The sequence below is a fragment of the Megalops cyprinoides genome, chromosome 3 (genome assembly GCF_013368585.1).
Source record: "Megalops cyprinoides isolate fMegCyp1 chromosome 3, fMegCyp1.pri, whole genome shotgun sequence".
NCBI lineage: Eukaryota > Metazoa > Chordata > Actinopteri > Elopiformes > Megalopidae > Megalops > Megalops cyprinoides.
The window spans coordinates 12,794,961-12,816,157 of NC_050585.1; the positions used below are offsets into that span (position 1 = coordinate 12,794,961).

General features: G+C 50.8%; 1 protein-coding gene across 5 annotated transcripts in view; it reads right to left on the bottom strand.

Annotated features, from left to right (window-relative positions):
- The window catches only part of abr (ABR activator of RhoGEF and GTPase), a 133,436-nt gene that overhangs the window by 5,590 nt on the left and 106,649 nt on the right, over window positions 1-21,197 (bottom strand). For 4 of the 5 annotated variants that reach the window (XM_036525816.1, XM_036525815.1, XM_036525817.1 and 1 more), the window contains 5 exons: window positions 3,050-3,109; window positions 2,720-2,829; window positions 2,367-2,506; window positions 1,406-1,540; window positions 923-1,028 (listed from right to left, as the gene is read on the bottom strand). In XM_036525816.1, the coding sequence (XP_036381709.1) occupies window positions 923-1,028; window positions 1,406-1,540; window positions 2,367-2,506; window positions 2,720-2,829; window positions 3,050-3,109 (551 nt within the window). Of the gene's footprint in view, window positions 1-922; window positions 1,029-1,405; window positions 1,541-2,366; window positions 2,507-2,719; window positions 2,830-3,049; window positions 3,110-13,715; window positions 14,381-21,197 lie in introns of those variants that run through there. The other variant, XM_036525819.1, reaches the window with a different exon arrangement.

Below are 21,197 nucleotides of genomic sequence, written 5' to 3' on the forward strand. Positions count from 1 at the left end.
ATTTTGTAAGATTTTCAACAGAAGCTGATTGGAGTCTGTTCATGGTGGATGTGGAGGAACACACCAGAGTCCCCCTGGGGTCAGGAGGAACCATTTATTGGCCAGCATGCTGTTGTCCTCCATTACTATTTAAACGGCCCACACATGGCAGCACTTGCTTTGCCACAGGGTCCCAGGCTGATGAACCTGATGCCTCTACCCCTCCGCCCTCATTCACCTTTCCAGTAAACAAGACACTGTGTGGTCTGACCTGAGGAAAAAGCCCTTGATGATCACGAGAGCAAAGCTGAACGTGCAGCTGCTCTTCAGCCATTAAAGAGCAGCTCTGCAGCCCTTGGGCAGGCCAGAGAGCCAACACTTTCCTGCCAAATGGAGGTGTTGCCCAGATAATGTCTAACCGGGTTTTTAGTTGTACCATAAGCCTTGAGACTGATGGTGAACATGCACGTGTGACTAAGTGCTTCTTGAGCTGTGTCAGCTTTATATAAACACGTGAGCCCCCTGTTCCAGCTCTCCTGATAAAAGGGGCTCTGGACTGTGTCAGCCTCAGTCACGGAGGTGCACAGCTTCTCTAGTGCAGGAGGCAGGCTCTGCTCCTCTCAGCCTCCCTCCACAGGGGGTGCTGTATCCCAACTCTGCCTGGCATGAGGATGGAGGAAGCCCTCTTAATGAGGACAGAAAAAGTTCAACTGTGCTGCATTGCAAGCACTAAGCCTTCTCTGGTATAATAAACCTTGGCTTTTTAAGCCACCCTGGGTAAGAGGGTCTGTCAAAACGGCTACATGTAGCTGTAAACATAAGCGCTGGCTGGACATTAATGGACACCTGTACGTGCTGGGTGAAGGTAGGTTCTGAAGGGCCCGTTTAAGAATGTGGGTCCTGGGCTACCCTCCCACCTGGCGCCCCCGGGTGTGCCTCGTACCTCTTGAGGTGCTCCAGCAGGGTGAGGAAGGTGATGAGGTTGGGGTCGGGCAACGAGCGCAGGAGGTGCATCATGCAGTTCTCCTTGGCGGCGGGGTCCGACAGCGCTGTGAGGACAAACACGCTCGTTACAGACCTCCCCCTCCCACCACTGCCACGTCACACTGAACATCTGGAACAGCCTACACCCCCCACCCCCCTCTGCCAAACACACTAAGACCTCCTCTGAGCAATTACTGAGGAAACCCACAAGACCCAGTTTTGCCATTATGATTGCACATGTATATCAAATTATACTTCAACATTAATCTCAAACATGAAATGTGACCCCATTTGACCCCTTACAAGGGGGCCTGATGAATTGAAAAATGAGTACACATTATTGCGAGGGGATTTTTCTGTATGGTCTTCAGCATGTTTGGTTCTTACTGACAACCGCTAAACTGAAGGAATGCTCCAGGGGTCGGGGGTCAGAGCTGCGTACCTATCCCCTCCATGAAAGCTGGGTACAGGCGGTCTGTGAGCAGGGGCTCCGGGAGCTCGCGGAAGTACAGCTTCAGAGTTCCCGCGATGGCGTTGATGTCCATGTCACTCAGCATCACCAGGATGTCTTTGGTATCTGAGCGGAGAGATAAGACGCATTCACATTGCAGTGAGGATCCCAGAAACAGTCTGCACTTGGATCTGGGTCGACAGCACTCTCCAGCATCCTTACTGGCTCCAGATCAGGTTTTTATCTTCTTTTTTTTATACTTTCCCTTTGCCCACGAGCTGCTCCTGACATTTAGGAAGGCACTTGGGGCGCTGGCCTTTGTGATTTAATAAGGTCACACTGAAAGTGCTCCTCTACAGCTGACAGCTGCGGGGCTCAGCAGACAACCTGCTCTTTCTCACAAGTGTCTTCTTTTCAAAGGGCCAAGGAATGCCCTGAGCGCCTGATTTACTCCTCTCCTCCAGAGGAGGACAGGACAGGAGAAAATTAATTCAGAACTGGACTGGGATCAGCACCGCAAAACAGGTGCTGCAGAGGAAGAGGGGAGAGGGGAAAGGTCAGAGCTGGCCTGGGATCAGTACTGCAAAACAGGTGCTGCAGAGGAGGAGGGGAGAGGGGAAAGGTCAGAACCGGCCTGTGAGCAGTACTGCAAAACAGGTGCTGCAGTGGAAGCTCAAAATCGGGGGGCAAGAATAATAAATTCACCAATGCTTGTAAAACTTTGCCGTGCCAGACTATTAAAGTATATGGACTAAACTGCCAGAATATTAGCAAGTACACTGAGGGCTGTCCGTACGTAAAACCATACTGGTACCCAAACATTAGTCAAGAGATTTTGTTTTCGTGAGGACGCAAAAGCGGCCCTTTGGCAAACTTAAACTTCGGCCAGCCTGCAAAACTGATCCCAGGTCAGTCAAAGCACCCTGCGCACCAGCAGCGGTGCCCCTCTTACTTGTGTCGAACGCCGCTTTCAGGGCCTGGATGTCCGTGGCCACCCCTGAGATCCGGTAGATGCCCACTTCATCGATCCCCCTCTTCTCCACCTCCTCAATGCACTGACGGACGATGTAAGGCACCTTGGAGCGCTCCCGCCTGCGGAGGAAGGAAAAAGGAACACATCACTCTATCAACGCCCTCAAAAGGGCGCGCAAGCCTCCCCGCTTAAACTGTGGGACAGCTATTTGCATAATATGAAAAGGTTGAGACAATGCATCGGAGTATTAGGTTTATATGTGTTGTAGGGCAGTGACTGGTTGGAAGCAACCAGGTGTGGCTTTCCAGGGAGGGAGAACTGAGATGTCTTACTTTGTCACCACGCTGATTTTGACACCAAACACCCCGCTCTGTTTTTTGGACGGTGTCCTCTTTAAGCTCAAGTCCCGACTCGTGAACTTCATTGAGAACTCCACTTTGATCTGGGGGAGGGAGATAACCATGGTTAAAGTGGTGATGGTTACAGTTTAAAAAATTGCATTTATTTCAGCATTTCTTTCAAGGAAAATGAATTGCACATTGGTTTTCTGGTATATGTACTGATACTTAAAAAAAATAAGATTAAGATGCATTCGGTGATTCCCAGGACAGCTATAGCCCCATATGCTACTATAGTTGCCCTGAGAGATTGACTTCCCTTACCCCATTCATCTCTATGACATCCATGTGCCAGTTCTTGGACTGTACAGTCTGGGGGTCCAGCTGAAACACAGAGGAGAAAACACACTGAGCTTTGAGATCATTGATCTTCCTGCATGAGCTGCTTCCATGTGTTTCCACCAAACTGCAGGCGCTGCACACGGCCTCAAAGCACCCCGGCTGACAGTGTTAACCCACGCCACTCCTTCTTCTGTTCCCTCCAGAAACCCCCGAAATAGCTGTGTGTGGTTCACACTTTCACATTGCCACACACACACTCATCCCCCCACCACACACACGTGCGCACACACGAACATGCATCTCCACACAGAGCTGGGGAGAGGGCCCTGAGGCACGACTGGGAACGCTTCCCTCCCTAAGTCATCAAAGGAACTGCGTGCACACTTAAGTAAACGCTTCTGAGAAAAACACGCTCGCCGTTCCCCCACACGACACACGCACACACCTTCAGAGAGCACAGCTGTCACGGGCGCCAACTGCGTACCTAGGGTGTGTCAGACTTGAGCGATTCTCACTGTCCTGCTTGTTTAGAATTGAAGTTCTGACTTTGTGAGTGTATATATAAGTGTGTATACTCCCCATTTCCTCACTGGAATGGAGAGTAAGATGTTATTTTTCTGTTATTTTTCCCTCTCTCAATGGCTGTTATGTTCTCTCCTTTCTGGAGCTGACAGCCAGGCTCCCCTCCATCCATAACAGGCCGGGTTCAGGGGAATTAGCCTCACCTCTCCTGTTTCCATGATCGCTGAGCTCAGAGGAAACGGGCCGTTTATCAGGGTGCCAGCATCACGGAGCCCCCGGCCCGACGCTCGGCCGAGACGCCCACACGCTCGTCTGCTCGCACCTGCGCAGATGTCTCCCGTCCAAACTTCTCCGCAGCTCTGATTAGAGCCAAGCCTCCTTTCAACTCCAGCCAAGGGAACGAGGGGCACGTAACAGTTTCCACCCCAGGACTCCAGCATCGCCGGGTTATTTTCGCAGCCACGCGGAGAAGACCCCGTTTTTTCCGCTGCCGGCTGGAAATTCCCAGACAAGCCTGACTATATTTAAAAACTCCCTGGGAACTTCACATTGAACTTTCGCAAATTTTTTTTCCTCCCCCCCCTTATTAAATTTCCGGGACTCTGACATGCGATAACGTTGAATGCACTCTGCCTGGATCCCTCTGAGCTGGAGAACAGGGTCTTGTTTGGGTTATCTGCGCCCCGCTATGCTGGCTCCGTGATTTATTGTAGAAGTGCAGAGGACTCTGGGGCTGTCCCCGGTCTTCATGAGTTGAGGTGCTACATGCTTCACTGAACTTGAGTACCCTGCGTTTGTCTTCATTGACATGAGACTTCGAGGAAGAAACTACACACAAAGAAATTTTCTGTGGATGAACATATAGTGTGCAAGTTTGATGTATGCGTAAGCATATTTAGTCTTCATAGCCCCCACTGGCACTTATACTACGTAATAATTTATAGGAAAAACATTTACACGATGGTTTGTAAGGGTCATCTTATAAAATCTGAGGCTCAACATGAATTAAATTACACAAGCACAATTCACAGGCAGGTGCCACACGGGACTGTGTAGTATCGGTCTGCTGAGCTGGCCCCTGTCACTCTACTGCCACATTACATGAGTTTCATAAAGCGAGGAAAATAAATCAATAAGACTGAATGAAAGGAGGAAAACTGAGAGCGATGAACACGGGGAGTCGCACAGGACAATCAATGAAACCTGCCTCAGGTGATACCTATCCCAGTAATGAAAGCATGAATAATTCAGGCCATCTCTACTGTAACATTATGTTCTCTCTAACTTCTGGAGGGTTATTTCAGGAGCTGACTGTCATTCACTCCCATTTTGTCATTAAAGAAGCACACTAATGCAGCTTTGACGAAACAGCGCTTGGCTATTAGTAGTATTCGGAGGCTGACACAGTGAGGCGAAGTTGTGGGTTCTTCATTTTTGCCTGCAGTCTCTACGGATGGCTGCAGCCTCCGCAGGCTTCTGACAGCAGCCCCCCACAGGAATGAACCTTCTCCCATGGTGCACTGGGAGTGCATCACTTTAAACACGCCTCTCTCTTTGCAGACCAGCTGTACCCGCTGAACTACCCACGTATTCTGAAAGGTAACATCGGTCTGTGGCTCCACCTGCAGAAGACAGTACAGTATAAGGTTGCTCCTCCAAAAATAAAGAAAAAAATGGAGGCAGTTCACTGCACATTTATCATTGAATGTCTGCATATAACGGGAACAATGAAACCAATTTTAAGCATTCTGGAAATAAGTCAGCGAGCATTTCATAAACGAATCCCAGAAACACAGAGAGTCACAAAATGAGTCACATAAAACAAGAATATAAGAACTCCCATTAATCTTCACTGGTGCCAGGTAGTTACAAACCCCGGATTAGTAGATGAGGAGTGCGCTGAGACAATTTGGCAGACCGGTCAGCGGGGACCTGAGAGGTCTCCACCGAATGCAATAGTGTCTCAGACCGAACCACAACAAGATGAACACTCCCTTAACCACGACTACACCGGAGGCCACACAAAGTCACATCCAATTAGAAGGGAAAACCGCAGAGAATCAAACAATAGTGCTTCAGCACGCAGGCTATTCGGTCATGTTGAGTAATTACTAGACTTGCTTATTTTCAAATAAAAAAAGGAGTTTATGTTTTATTACACCGCGAGTGCTAGGCCATTAAGTTCGCGTTATCATCGCGTGGCCAGGGCTGCTAAATTGCCCAGCAAATGTATTAATCTTGCAGTAAAAGAGGCCATTTCAAATGAGCTGCATGGGCCCTGTTATGGTTATGGCCCAATTTTCACAGCTGGAGCGCATCTGAATCCAGCGCAGACTAATCAGCAGAGCTGGGCCTACACCGGGCAGCGCCAAGAACCGGGCTGGGCTCGAGCCCAGCTCCGCCATTCACGGGTCCTGCCAGAGCCGTCCAAATGGGCTTTCAGCCCCCACACCATCCCTCATTTAAACTCCAGCACCCTCCTCTGCGTTATTAAAAATGACTGCAGTCGAAATTAGGCTGTAAAAATACGAAAATCCCTTAATGCAGTCCTGCGCTCTCCTCTAGACCCTTCAAACATGCACCTCCAGTAAATTATTTTCTATTAAAATACTGGAGGAATTTGCCCCGTTTTTTTTTCTCTCTGGGAAAAAATGGGGTGGTTCAGGAGAAGAGCACGAAAGTGCGTAAGGGATTATTTTCAATGCATACCTTGTTCTTTCAGCATACGGTATATGCACACCATGAGCTTACTATAGTACAAGAACAAAATAATAAAGGATGCAGTAAAAAAATATTGCTTTGAAGTTTGATCCGGGGATGATGAAAAAAAAAAAAAAAAAACATGAACACAGACATGACAGTGCTTGTTAAAAGCGACAGCACAGGCAGCCAATGAGAGGACTGAGAGCAGATCCACCCCAAACAAGAAAGCAAAAGTGTCATTTTCACCATGGGTATTGTGAAAACTGCCTTGGGAAAGGAATATTCAAATCTATTTCAAGACTAAAGCAAATCTTTGATACATTCTGACAGCATCTGTATGCACAGAACACAGGCATGAAAAGACTGACTGCATCTCTAGGAGAATGTATATCATCTTCATCCAACAATGGTTTCAGTTCAGAGCTTTTCTTTGGAAGCCACAAATCCCCACTCTGGTTTTTCTGTGCATTTCAGAGGCTCCCAGTCTGCGTGATGGACTGTTGAAGGAACTATGTAAGTGCACAGGATGGTCAGGGTACACAGGAACAGAGTGCTTTGTTCAGTAGGAGTGTGGCTTGGTAAAAAAAAAGAAAGAAAAGCAGCATTTGCTGACAGTGCTCAGAGCCCAACTGCTCTCTTGGTGAGGTGAAGGGGGGGAGGGCTTAGTACCGAACATGCCGGTATGGGACGTTCTGCTCTGAAAGGGCTGGCAGGGATCGAGACAGGACGACGGGAGCCAGAGGGGGCCCTGCACGGAAACGGGACGCCCCCCTGCAGAGCTCCGAATCTGCTCCTGGCTCAGGCTAGCAAGTTGTCAAAACCGCAGCATTAACCATCACGACCGCAGGCTTACCAGGCCGATTCCCCGACAGAGAGGACACAGCACCACCAACACGGCTACAGGAAGAGCACTAAGGTTAAATATAAGACTAATAAAGATACAGCACCACCAGGCCAGCTACAGGGTGAGCAGTAAATTAAACACAAGAGTAAAAAGCTATAGCACCACCAGACCAGCTACAGCGAGAGCAATAACATTTGATTTATGAGTAAGAAAGCTACAGGATTGTCAGCTTAATCACAAGGGGAGCTGTGAGGTTAAATTCAGCAGTAACAGAGCTACAGCACCACCACCTCAGCCACGTGGGGAGCAATAAGGTGAAACGTGAGAGGGGAAAAAAGCGACAGCATCACCAGGCCAGTGAGGTTAGGGGGGTGAGGGGAGGTTTAGAGCGCTGGAGCAAACTTCAGTGGGACAATAACATATAACAGAGCGGTGCAGGAAGGACTCTATGAGCAGTCATAAAGAGTTAACAGCACTTCTCAGTGGCAGCACATCCCCGCAACGGGTGCACAATGCCTTGGCTTCCCTCTGCATGATGTATGTCGTGCACAGAAGGCATGTGGCTGCCACATTGCTTCAAAGAGAGGCCCCATTGTCTACAAACACATGGCCCCCAACTGGCCGTTTCTGTACTGTTCTCCAGAGGGACGGCTTAGATGAGCTATATACTGTACAACAGATGCAGATAAAGGGGGTGGAATTCTGCGCTTTGGAACAGCGGCAACCGGAGCGGGGCCATACAGTTCTAATGAGCTGCAGTCTGCAGGATGTTGCGGTACCTCGACTCTCAGCTGTATAACTGAAGTCATTACTTTGGGTAGGAAGCCAACTCTCATAGCTTTCACACTAAACTTTCACTTAAAAAAAAATAATAAATTACAGCGCAAATTCTGTCACGTCCCTTGTCAATTTCTACCCCACTAGGGTAGGAATCCATCAGGACCAACCCGAGGACCAACCTGAGGGCCCACCCTAAAATTGCGTGAGGTGAGCCCTTCTGTTACGAGAACACTGCACATCCATCAGCACTATGTTAAGCGAACTGCAACAGGCGAGCTTTGGTTTGGGAGGCACGTATGCCAGGTGAGGATCTGCTAGTGACTGCAAGGTAACCGCTATGCTGCGGTCCTCCGGGCCTGGGGTAGCCCTTACCTGCCTCACAGCAGAGATAGAGAACAACCCCACAAAGGCAGATTGTATTCCACTCGAAAAACCTCCCAGCAGGCCATTGATTACAAAGACAGGGCCAGTAGCTGAGCCCTTAACACGGGCGCCTGTGTGTGTGCAAGCTGGACTTCAGCCGTGCAAAATACCAGCAGATCCAAGTTTTAGCTCAAGTAGGGAACTTCCAGACAGTGCATATGGAACACATTTTCCATCACACATTAATCTTTTTTTTGTAAAGGCAATTTAAAAAAAGGGATTAGGAAAGTTTGTGCGCTGTTCTAATGAGAGCGAGACAGAAAGCTGTGGATATATTTCAGACTGAGAGAAACGCAATCGCTTCCTCTCCAGGACCACAAACATCTGTCATTAGCATCCACTGCGCTAAAAGGGAATGCGATTTTGATGAGAATTATGAATGTTGTTTTTTTTTTCATGGAAACATTTAGGGTTGCTTTGCAGCTGTTGTTTACGTTCACAGACGACGGCCAGCAAAAACAAGAAAGTGAACCGTTTAATTACCCAGGCTGTATAAATAAACAGAAAGTCAGAGTGCAAAACGCTGCTAAGCTATCTGTTATCATTATGGCTGAAATATCTACGCTCCTCACCTGTAATACACAGCAGAACACTGGGGTACCACATGGCACACAAATAATGACATCACGCTGCAGTGAGAAAGCAATCACCTGTAATGTTCTTAATAAGTCGGTCATTGCAGACTGCACATGTGTCTTCTGCTGACATTTCATAAACTCAATAAACTAAAAATAAAATGCTTAATTTTGCCCTTTTTTAATCTGTCCCTATATCATTTCATAATTGTTCACTGGCTTATTAAATTTAATTCGCTGCGTGACTGTTTTTAATTAGCGGTGTTTAAATCTGTTTTAATTAGAAGTGACATCCGTCGGCTCAGCTCTGGCTTGAATTTTAATGGTATTTCTCCTGTTTGATTACTCTGAAGTGTCGCTGTCTGAACAGCCTGATGATTTCATCTTTCATAAAGCCGCGCCTAAAGGTGTGATTGACAGGTGGAGGTAACAACCCAGCAACAAATCCAGACTGCCAGGCAAACTGATTTCCTGAGCATTTTTTATTCTTTTAATGGTCTGCTGCAGGCAAACAGGTGGCTGAATATGACACGAGACAGCACTCCAGCGATAAGCACTGTGCCTTTAACCCAGCCGCTGGCATAACAGATTAAGGGACTGTCTATGTCACAATACAGCATGGGTCACAAACAGTTAAAAACCATTAGACTCTCATATTGTGTTCTACTCTGCGCAAATGCATTGCCTGACCGACTGTGTGACAGGCTACCTGCTCCACTGCAGGGCAGAGTGAGCTAGCAGGTCAGCAGGACCCACTACTGAGTGTGCATTAGCGTGCTTGACAGGGTTAAGTGCCCGCTCTCCCACCCCTAAACGCTCTGCTGTGGGCAGAAGCCCAGCCGATTAATAATGAAGAAGACAATGAGCTGCTACTTCAATCAGGACAGGATGTAATTGCTGCACTCAGCACCCACCCCCACTTCATAAAGCACACACATTTTCACACACACACACACACACACACACTTGCACACATACACACACACACACTTGCATACATACATACATACATACATACAGACACAGACACACACAGACACACACACACACACACACACAGACACACACATTTATACACACTTGCACAAATACACACACACACACACACACACACACACACACACACACACACACACACACACACACACCTACACACACACACACTTGCACACATACACACACACACACTTGCACACATACACACACACACACACACAGGATTTAGTGTCTTTCCTTCTCCCCAGGCTGGTCCGAACACATACTGCTGACCAGAGCAGTGTACAGACTGAAATTACATCAGACTTCACACTGCCTTAAGAAACACATGTTCTCGCAATCCAGCTCCCAGACTGGACAGCAGTATGTCGTATGGTGCTGCTGTCTATTTTAAAATCTCTCCTCCAGCACTATTTTGCTGCAGGACATCTGTCCTCCAGTGACCTCTGGGTTTCAGACTACATTTTTAAAAATCTACTTAAAGGGAGTATAGCTATTATTACCTAATGCTGTCTGATCAGAAAGGGGGTATAGCATGAGTGTTATAGAGTTGCAATATACTATAACGAATATGCACGCACATGTGCGTGGACACAGACACAGACACAGACGCACACACAGACAGACAGATAGACAGACAGACAGACACACACACACACACACACACACACACACACACAACGCAATTTTTCCCCTCATTCCAAGTCATCTGCTGAGAACAATCTACCACAGTACATAAACACTTATTAATCATTGGGTTTATTTTCTCATGCATAGCAGATACAAACTAGTAAAAACTGGGAAAGCAAAACGAACCTCCCAGTAAAAGCAGGCTGAAACTGAAAACGATGGGGCTTAAGTGTGCAACACAAGCTTTACGGTTTCCTGTGAGTCAGCCTGCTGCATTAGGAGAACATTCCCACACTGTCATCAGCCTGCAGCCTCAGAGCTGTGCAAATGAGCCTAAAAACATGTGAAAGCGTAAGCACAGTGCAACCGCATGGGAAAACAGGACCTTTGACAAAGCCTTTCCTCACACACACTGGTAACTAAATACCAGGCCTGTTTTTCATTTTTTTTCTGCAAAGACTTTATGCCACCCTCTTTGTCTATGAGGGAGTGCCAGACTAGCTCCCCTGGGCGGATTCTCTGCAGTCTCTCTCAGCTCGGAGGAGCACGCTCATCCTTAGCGCTCTCTGGAGAGACCAGAGCGTGACTGGCTTCCAGGAACAGGCAGAGTGGGTTTTACACAGGTCAGTGAGCACCAGCTCATCCACGCTGGTACTAAGCGTACCCTCCATCACGGGCCGACATGTACCCGACCCGCGGAGCCGGGGCTTCGGCCTGCCCTCGCCGGACCTCCATGAGGAATCCAGAGCACCTCGTTAGTCCCGAAAACAGGCACAAAGACCCTCCAGTGGAGAGCCCTCGCTGTAATTGGAAGAGATTTACGGCTGCCATAAAGGGGCCGATTAGAATAATGGCTGGCATTTTAAAGGTGCTAAAAAAAAAATGCTCCAGGTAGGCAATGACGGTAAATCATTGGTGGTGTAATCAGCGTGCGAGAGGCCGGAGCTCGCTATGTGTGTGGCAGTGCGCTGTGGGCGGAGAGGTGGGTCACTGCGCGTGGAAGCTGTGTTTGGACCGAGGAGAAGTGCTGCTCTGTTGCGCAACACTCAAGCTTAATTTGATTAGTGGGCTGGGGGGGTGGGGGTTGGGGCAGAAACGAAAAAGCCCTGAGCTGAGAGTGCATGCCGCTGGTCCCAGTGCAAACGCTCTCTGCAGTGCAAGCCCGCAGCTCACTGATGCCCCATGCCCTGCCTTTGAATCACCGGTTAATTAAAACCACCGACTTCACACACTGTACACACTTTGGCCTGTTTAGGCCCTCTATCTCGCCCCCTCCACCCCCCTCACGGTCTCAGCGGCTGGCATCAAGGAACGCGCGCTCAGAGAGACAGACCACAACGATATTAAAACCTACGGCTGCTCCGGGCCTAATTATTTTTTTCTGAAAGGTAAACAGGGTCCCGCGTAATGCAGGCTTTATCGTCGCGGCGCACAGAGGGGCTAGAACTGAACGATCATTCATAACCTGAGAGTTCAACCGAAACGGCCCTCAAAGCCCCATTGAAAAGGAATGAATGAGACACTACGTGTTACTGTGTGCCTGTGTGTGTGCGCGTACCTGCGCCTGGCCTCCACATGCACCCTAACCGTATCCCTGCCACCCTGTGCGCTGGCTCGAGTGGCACACAGTTCATGAACAAAGGGAGCGCCCGCGCTGAAATTCAGAGCCCTTCGGATGACTGTCCTTCGACGGAGCAACCGCCCCCCCCCCCCCCCCCCCCCCCCCCTCAGCTCTCCCGCTGTTGCCGAAGCGATAACGGGAGGATTAAGGTCCGCAATCCTCAGCTTTAGCGCATCGATCCGACGGCGAGGCCGCCCGCATCCCCGGGGCCTGACCGAGCCGCGCTGCCCTTGATGTGGAAGAAACGACTGTCTGGACCCTTACCATTATCCCTTTAACCCTTACAGTGCCTGTCTACCTCAGACTGCTGCGGTGCTGTGAATTCCAAGAAAAGGAAGAACTAAACAACAAAAGCTTAGATAGATAAACGTGCATGTTTCAGTCTTTCATCTGTAAGTTGAGTACACACATACACACACACACACACACACACACACACACACACACGTTAACATACACATGAAATTCAACAAACCAGCAGAGAGAAACTCGTGATTTTTGGGACCGCAGTACAACAAGAAGAGCACAGAACAGCACTGCACCAGCCCCGCTTGTAAAGCACGGTTCAGCTCCCACCTGACCCTGAATGTGCTGCAGACTCCGGAGCATCCTCAGCACACCCTGTCCACAGCCTCTTACATTGCTATTCCGGATCAGCCTCTCCGGCTGCTGCCGTGCTAACGCAGCGCTAGGTGGCCGATGCACCGCACAGCCAGAGCCTCCGCCGGACACGGGAGCCAGGCAAAGTAAAAAAAAAAAAAAAACCCTGGACTGCAGTTCATTTGAGCAAACATTCGAGTGACAGTAATTACCGTCATCAGCGGGGAACGCTTGGTTAAATTAGCCTTATCCCAGCGACGAGGTGCCGCACAGGCAGAGGCAACCGCGGACTGCGGTGGAGTTATTTGCTTAAACAGACACTCTCTCGGCGATTAAGGCTCGGCAGCACGCAGCCCGCCAGGCAAAGCTCCCTCCGCTGGCTGCGCGGGAGATAAAAGCGTGCCGGAGGAGAGCGCGAGCCGGGCTGTCAGAGTAGCAGTGCGGTGGACACGGAGAGCCCCCTCTGAGACAGACTGTGTTTGATAACCCCCCCCCCCCCCTCCTCATTCCCCCCCCCGCTCCAACCCAACCGTGCTGGCATGCTGCTGCCAACTACCACACCACAGGGGCGGCAGTGCCACCTGGTCAGCATCACAGCGGAGCACCGAAAGTACTTCACACACACACACACACACACACACACACATATACTCATGTTCTAATATACACAGACACATACTGTACATATGCACAGGCACAGGCACAGGCACAGGCACACACACACGCACACGCACACACACACACACACACACACACACACACACACTCACAAACACACAGGCACACACAAACACAGCCACATACATACATAAACAAACACACACACACACACACACACACACACAGGCAGACACACGGGCACACACACGTACATAAACACACACACACAGGCACATAAACACACACTCTGGCGCGCAGCCCCCCGTGCAGTAGGTGCCTGGAGGGAGAATGGACCTTTTGTCTGAGGAGCTTGCTGCGCACGCGGCCCCACAGCTTGGCCCCCGTGTTGGAGTGCCTCTTGCCGGGCGGCTCGTCCAGGCTGCCCTCCGTGCAGCAGTGCTCCAGCCGCTCGCACACCGAGTTCAGGTTGCAGTCCGACACCAGCACGTCCGTCATCATCTCCGCAGGGCAACGCGCCGGGGGGGTGGGGAGACCAAGAGCTCCCCCGGGGGGAGCGAAGGAAAGGAGGGGAGGGGGCGAAAAGTCAAGTCCCCAAAGCTGACCTCTCGGGTCAAACAAAAAAAAAAAAATCTAGCAAACGATCCCGAAGATGGGGTGAGGAAGGAGAGCGGAGTTTCAATGTATCAAAAAAAAAAAATTACGAACCAGCAAGACAAACTTCTCTCACTTCCAGTGCCTGTTTGACAGGCAAGAGAGAAAAGAAAAAGACAAAGATAAAAGAAAGACGGAAACCGAGGCTGAGTTATTCCATGAGTGACTGAAATACGTCCACGTTTCTCTCTCCTTAACCCTGGCAATCCCACGCTGGGTCCACTCAGTGCAGCAGGCTAATTCCACTGTCAGCTGCCAGCATCTTCACTGCTCCCAATCTGATTTCCAGTAATGCAGGCAGAAACCGAGAGGCAGAGAGAGAAGGAGAGAGAGAGAGAGAGAGGGAGGGAGTGCGAGTGGCAGTGAGAGAGAGAGGGAGAGGGAGAGACTGAGAGAGAGGGAGTGAGAGGGAGGAGGAAGGGGGAGCAGAGAGCTGCTGCCGTCACCCACCGGCCTTGTGAGAACACACCTCCAATGCAATCAGAGGGGAGAGAGAGAGGGAGGGAGAGGGAGGGAGAAAGAGTGGGAAAAGGGCTCTCACTCTCTCCCGGACAAAACCTTGCTCTGTCTGTGACAGCTCATAGTCTGCTCTCAGTCACCCAGCTCCCACAACAGGTCAGGGCTGGAGGAAGTGAGTAAAGGACCAAGCATGGCAGTGAGGTGTGTGTGCGTGTGCGTGTATGTGTGTGATGTCATCACGATGTAGCGTGCTTAACTCATAATTCTTCCCGTTTGCCAAATGACTGTGGCGCAGTTACGACACATCCCCACTTCCTGCTCTTTCAGGGCTCAACGCCAATCTGAAATTCCCAGGCATAAGCAGTGCTGATTTTCTCTGATACATGCCTTCTGATGAATACTGCTATGTTCATTCTGGCAGGCGCTCCTAGCAAGGCTTACTAACATAACTAACACTTTACACACGGTCCACTGATACAGCTGGATATTCACTGAAGCGGTTCTGCTTGAGCAGCTTGCTGAAGGGTGAAACAGCAGTGCCCCATCTGGGAATCAAACCTGCAACCTTTTGGTGAGGAGCCCGGTTCCTCTCCCACAGCGGCCACTCCCACCAGATGGTGCCAGGTTTGAGGACCTCATGGTTTCTACCTCTCTCTCTCTCTCTCACTCTCTCTCTCGTTCTCTCTCTCTCTCCCCCCCTCTCCGTCTCCCTCTCTCTCTCTCTCCCTCTCTCTCTCTCTCCTGTTCCCTCTCACACACAGTTCACTGCACTTCTCCATTATATAAGTGCGAGTGGATCCCCACTCCAGCCCATCTGCAATGCCTCACGATCCCCTGAGACTCGGGCTAATTGATCTGCAGAGCTTCGCCTCGGCGCTTAACCCTTCTCCCGCTCACGCTGAGTGACTCCAGAGGGAACGGGGGCGCGCCATTAACGCTGTCTAAGGGTGGGTTCCTGGCGGCGTGACGGGGTCAGGCCTGGCGCGCTTCCCCGGGTTTGGTAACCATGCAATTCACGCTCGGCGACCTTCGTGAAGGTCGGAGATCACGGCCGGCTTCTCACATTCTCAGACGCAGTCTGCATCCCATAAAGAGACGTCAATCTGCCGTGATGCTAAAGCGTGCCTTGGGATGCACCGGCACGTCCTCTGCAGGGAAAGGACAAGGTCGTTCAGCACACACTATGTACAAAATGTGCCTTTTGTAGCATCCAAGGAGGTGGTATGGCGGTGTACTGTTTTGAAAGCCACTATGCAGATAATGGGCTTCTGTCATGGAAAGTTGAAAAGGTCCATGTCCAATCAGAAAAGTCACTTCCAGCCAAGCATAAAGACATCATCATTGTGTCTGCTCTGGAGGAGGTCACTTTGGACGCAGAGCCCCATGTCTGTCACTATTCTAATTTACCGCTTCTGGAAGGGGTCTATGGGAGCGCGATGATAAGGCCTTGTCAAGGGGAAACTATTAGTTAAAGCACGGGTGAATGAGAGGGTCTGTTCTGCCCTCTCACACAGTGATGCAGCCAGCAAGGGCCGACCCACCACACACCACAGAACTTACTCAGTGTGTATTTTTAGCTGGAGGTTACGTGCATCAGACGTACGCTTTTGCGCGTCATTTCTGGGAAAGAACGCGGCCCCGGCTGGGGAATGGCGGAAATGGCGGAGCAGGGTGAGAGAGGTGCCGAGGCGACCGTGAGGTCTGGAACAGCGAGCTCCTCCCCCCGGGGAGCAGACGGCCCCCTCGTTAGCCCTTGGTTCCGCTGCCGCGGGGTCATTCTCCACGCGCCCTGCTCACAATCCGGCCGACAGGGGCGATCGAAACTCAGACCATCAGCTGATAAGCGCTCCGGGGGAGAGACAGCCGAGAGCCCGCTCCTCAAACGAACCTGACACTGAAGCACCGTTAGCGTGCTGTGAACCCCAATCACAGCCACGCGCGCTGCTCCAAGCCTCAATTATTATCCACAAGGAAAAAAAAAACAGGTCTGGAAGTACAGCATGACAGGCCGTGTCACCGTGCGGCTAGGATTCGATTCTGAGTTTCTTTTGATTGCCTCCAGAGCAGACACATCTGTAAGGGCTGCAGAGGCGAAGGCACGAGAACACACCGGCGTCTCATTGGTCGGCTCTACTGCCCTGCCCCCCCCCCCCAGCTCACCTGAACCTGCTGCAGCGGTGTGCCTTTGTTTTCCCAGCGAGAGGCTGCGCCACGACAACCTCGCTCATTAGCAACAGCAGCTCTAAGAAGAGGTGCTGGAAGGAGGTGCGATGGAGGCTGCTTCCTTCGAGCTGCTCCTGTCAGAGCTCGACAGACGCCGACACAGCGCAACAAAGGAAGCGCAAGTGCTTTCCGCGTTGACGTGTTATTGCGTCCCGCACCGTTTCTTCTTTTCTGTATTGTTTATTTCAAAGAGGCTCTGACCTCAGATCAGAGAGAGAGGTGCATTTGTTATGCTGTGATTAGAAGCTAACGGCACAGCTGTGCACACAGACGCGGTGTAAGGTGTCTGTCTGTCATTTCAAAGGTCGCGGGGTGGCGGGGGGGGGGGTGAGGGAAGACGTGCTCGGCTGAGGACAGGTCTTCAAGGTCTGTCAGGCCTCTGCTTTCTTCCTTCTCTTCCTTGACAGCGTTGTCTTCTCTCCAGCGCTAAAGGCAGCACAACCACCCCCCTCACCCCTACCCCCCCGCCCCCGCCGCGGGGAAGCAGAATGCTTCATTAACGCTTCCATAACGTTTTCGCTCCTGACGGACGGCTCAGATGGAAACCGTCAGAGCGCATCACGCGCACGCCTTTCCCCAGCTGCCGCACCCAATCACAGAGCCCCCTGTCCTCCTAAACGCAGTGTCAGTCACCGCCGGTCCCTGGTAGATTATTTACGGGCTCGATCACACGTCTACATTCAAGGCGTTTAACAGGACCAAGAAGCCGCCGAAAAAGAGCGCCGCGTTTCACTAACGAGACCGCAACTTTTTTTTTTTTTTTTACAGGCTTGAGATCTCATTGGGTACATCACCGCATCTCATTCCCCTCTGACCGCAGCCGTGTACACACAGACAGGCAGCGGAATAATCGCGCTGGAAAACATGTTTGTTTATCGTGGCTGTTAGAGGAGCTCAAATCCACTCTTTTGGCACAAAACTGCTGCCAGCTCCCCAGCCTCTAAACCTTGGCTGGGAGTGGAGCATATGGTCTGGCCCAGCCGCTTGGCCTGACGTCACCATCCCCCTCTGCTTAATTATAGATGGTCTGGATGGTACACGGCATGTTAAAAAAGAAAATCCCATACGAAAATTTGGTCGGCTTCTGTTGTGCTATGTGGAACATGGAGCAGGCCATGTAAAAACCACAGTGTGGGGGGAAAAAAAACAACAAAACCCCATCCATATCAATGGATGTTACAGGTTTTCTGGATTGATGGGATGGATTTGGAAAGGTAGATGGCTGTGATAGGTAGTGGAGACGTGACCCCTGAGCAGTATGTGGTCCTGATGCGGGCTTCTGCGGGGGGGGGGGGGGGGGTTCACCATTTCCTCTGTGAACTTCTGGGGGGGCTTTGTAGTACCCCCACACTGTAGCACAGTACATTCGATTCTTTCATTCTTTCAACCTAAACATCACTAGACACAACTCTTATTGTCTCAAGCACACATGTTACTTATTGCAAGCCTTACAATCTCCATCTGGGACCTGAATTCTGTGCGAAGGGGACATGGAAAACTAATGCTTAAGAAATGGGGGAAAAAATAATTCATAGCAGGAGCTGGAAGCTGGAAAGGAAATAAATAGCTGCGTAGTGGTTTTCATTAAAAATGCAAAACCGCCCAGCTGTAAATGAGCCATTGTTTGCGGGATTTGCAGTGAAGAGAAGGACTGTGACAGGAGCATGTGACAGCAGCCTGATACCGATGGCCATAAGCTATATACGGAGCATATAATTTGATCAGCTTTAATACAATGCCCCCCCGCCGCTCTATATATAGTTCCCTACAGTAGAGCTGCTCTGGAAGAGTGGACTGCCAAGTGCATCCTGAAACTGCAGGAAGAGAAAAAAAAAAAAAAAAAAAAACAACAACAAAAACCCTGTGTATCTGGGAGCCACAGTGGGCTCTTGAGAAGGGGACGTTGGCCTTTCATCTTTAGATACCGGCTGTTATCGCTAAGGCCCGAGGGCTTCCAGGGCTTACCCTCCCTCTTTCATGCTGCAGTCGGAGACAAATCCCTGATTAAGCACTCCGTAATTTAGGTTCAGAACAAAAGAACCGCGTGACGTGGTCCCGTCATTAGCATAATGTCGTGGCCCTGCGCGGAGAAGTGGGTCCGGGGGCCGCATCCTCCGCCGGCTCACGGCTCGACCGACGGCGCCCCCCACCCGGAGCTCAGCTTCACGTGCCGTTGCCGTGGCAACGGTATTTGCCCTACTGTAAGCGCTCTCCAGGATCGATATACCGTAAGCTGCGCTCCAGCGCTCAGCCGGAATGAAAGTGTTGGGGCTGGAGTGGGGAGGGAGGGGGGGTGTGATGCAACCTCCATCCAAACAGCAGCAATGACTTCAGCTCTGACGAGCTCACGCATTTTCAGAAGCAAAGAGCTCAAGGGCATAATTTATTCAGGCTTGCGAGCGGGGCTGCCGGGAAGGCGTCAGCGCCGCTCTGCTGCCAGCGCCTTTCCAGGAATAGCAGCCCTGAGATCTGCGGACCTGCGGTACTTTTCCAGTCCCCCCGCGGCGGGGACCGGCCACCCCACATTCCTTCAGCAGCCCCTCTCTCGCGGGACGCACCCCCCCTCCAAACGAAGCGTTCAGGTCATCCCCCTGGGAGCGCCCCGCGTCTCACACGAGTCCTTTCAACCAAGCGTGAGCGAACCTGAGCGCTCGCAGAGACCCGCTGCCGGGACGGGCGAGGTGGGCGAGGAAACCCGACGGACCGCGGGGCGGAGGGCTTCCTGTCTGCGGCGCCCCGGATCAAAGCGCCCCTTTTCTCGTGCCGCGGGACTTTCGCTGGATAAACATCCTGATAAGGAGGAAAGGGGAGTGAAACCAGAGATAACCCATCTGTGTCCCTCTGGGGCTGCGGGCAGAAAGAGGGTACACACAGGCTGTGCAAACCACACAGCACGCATGGGGGTGAACACTTTCATAGCTGGCAGTCTGACCTGCTAATCCTGGTAAGGTGCTTCCCTGATTGGGGCGTGGCGGGTAATTCAGGGATCTGCTCTGTGTAACAGTGAACACAGGAAGTGCTCAGTGTGGCACATCAGAGAGCAGGACCTGCACAGAGCCCCCCAGACAGCGCTGCTTTTAACGGGTGGTACTCTATCCTGCACCTATCCTTCACCTCCCCCATGCCTCCTCAGGTAGGACAAGCCTTCTATCTCGGTGACAATGCTGTGTGCTCAGACCTGTTCTTGTCACCTCTCAACGACTCCCTTACCTGCTGGCTGCTCCCTTGTAAGGGTACTTCAGGAAAGCTTCCTGTTAGTGCTCCCCCCCCCTCCACTTTCTTCCACTACCAGTTCTGAGATGTATCCCAGCATGCCCAAAGCTGTGTGACCAGGACCTTGCCTAGTTTTTCCCACGGATACAGAAGGAAGTGAAACAAGCCCAGTGAAACTGGCAATACCAAAGAAGTTCCCCACCTATGCAACGGGATACATGACTAGTGCTGGGCTCGGCAAGCAGGACTGTAACGCATGTCACTAACGCAATGCGCTGTGGGATTTTGCAACGCTGCAGGTACACAATGGCTCCTCTTACACCCCAAATGTGTTCCTGATTTCCGCCGCTTCCTTCGACATGCAAGAGATGCAGCGAACCGTGCCGTGACCTACTTCCACTCCTGAAACAAAAAGGGGGGGGGGGGGGGGGTCTCGGCGGAGTTTTGCAGGCTTAAATAATTCAGGGAATAAAATAAATAAATGACTGTTCTTCCGTGTGGCCCCCGAGGTGGAGCTGAGCCCCGCTCCCCAGGCTCAACGGGAGAAGGAGGGGAGGCCACACACACACTCACGCAAACACAGCTCCCTGAGAAAAGTGTGCCACGTACCCCAGAGAATCCATGTTTCCAGTGTCACCCTCATCTTACCTCTCGTCCCCACCAGCGAGCGCTGAGGCCATTTAACAAATAAGATGTAATATATTAATGTGTTAAATTAGCACACAAAAGTCAATATTCCTTAACAGTGACCTTAGTAGGGGGTGCATTCGCAGTCTGTACACTCATTATGAGGTGCAACTTTAGGAGGAAAAAAAAAAGTCAATAGCTATTCAATAGCTCTCCAAATGTACTTTGGACATTTAGTTAATGAGCTTGCTCTGGAGGCTAAACACCATTTTAACATCATTAGAAACGCAAGGAAAGCTCCTCAGGCTGGTCAGCTGATATACGGTTTACATTACGGGAGTGAAACTCTCTTTCTTCACAGATGAGAAAGTTTAATGAAACCAAGGAGCCCCGCTCGCCGTTTTCCAATCAATATTTAGCAGCTAATGGCAGGATTACAACCCGACTTGTAATGAATTCCACACCACGGCAAGCAAATGTGGCTTTCGGCTCTCGATCAAGACAGCCTTGTAATGTGAGTAAAAGCTTGTCTCGCGGTATTGCAAGAGCAAACGCTGGCAGCCAAAAGGACTGTTACACCAAACAAAGTTTCGCCCACTTGCACCACCAGAGCAGTGTTGCCACTGAGACAGAACACATTAA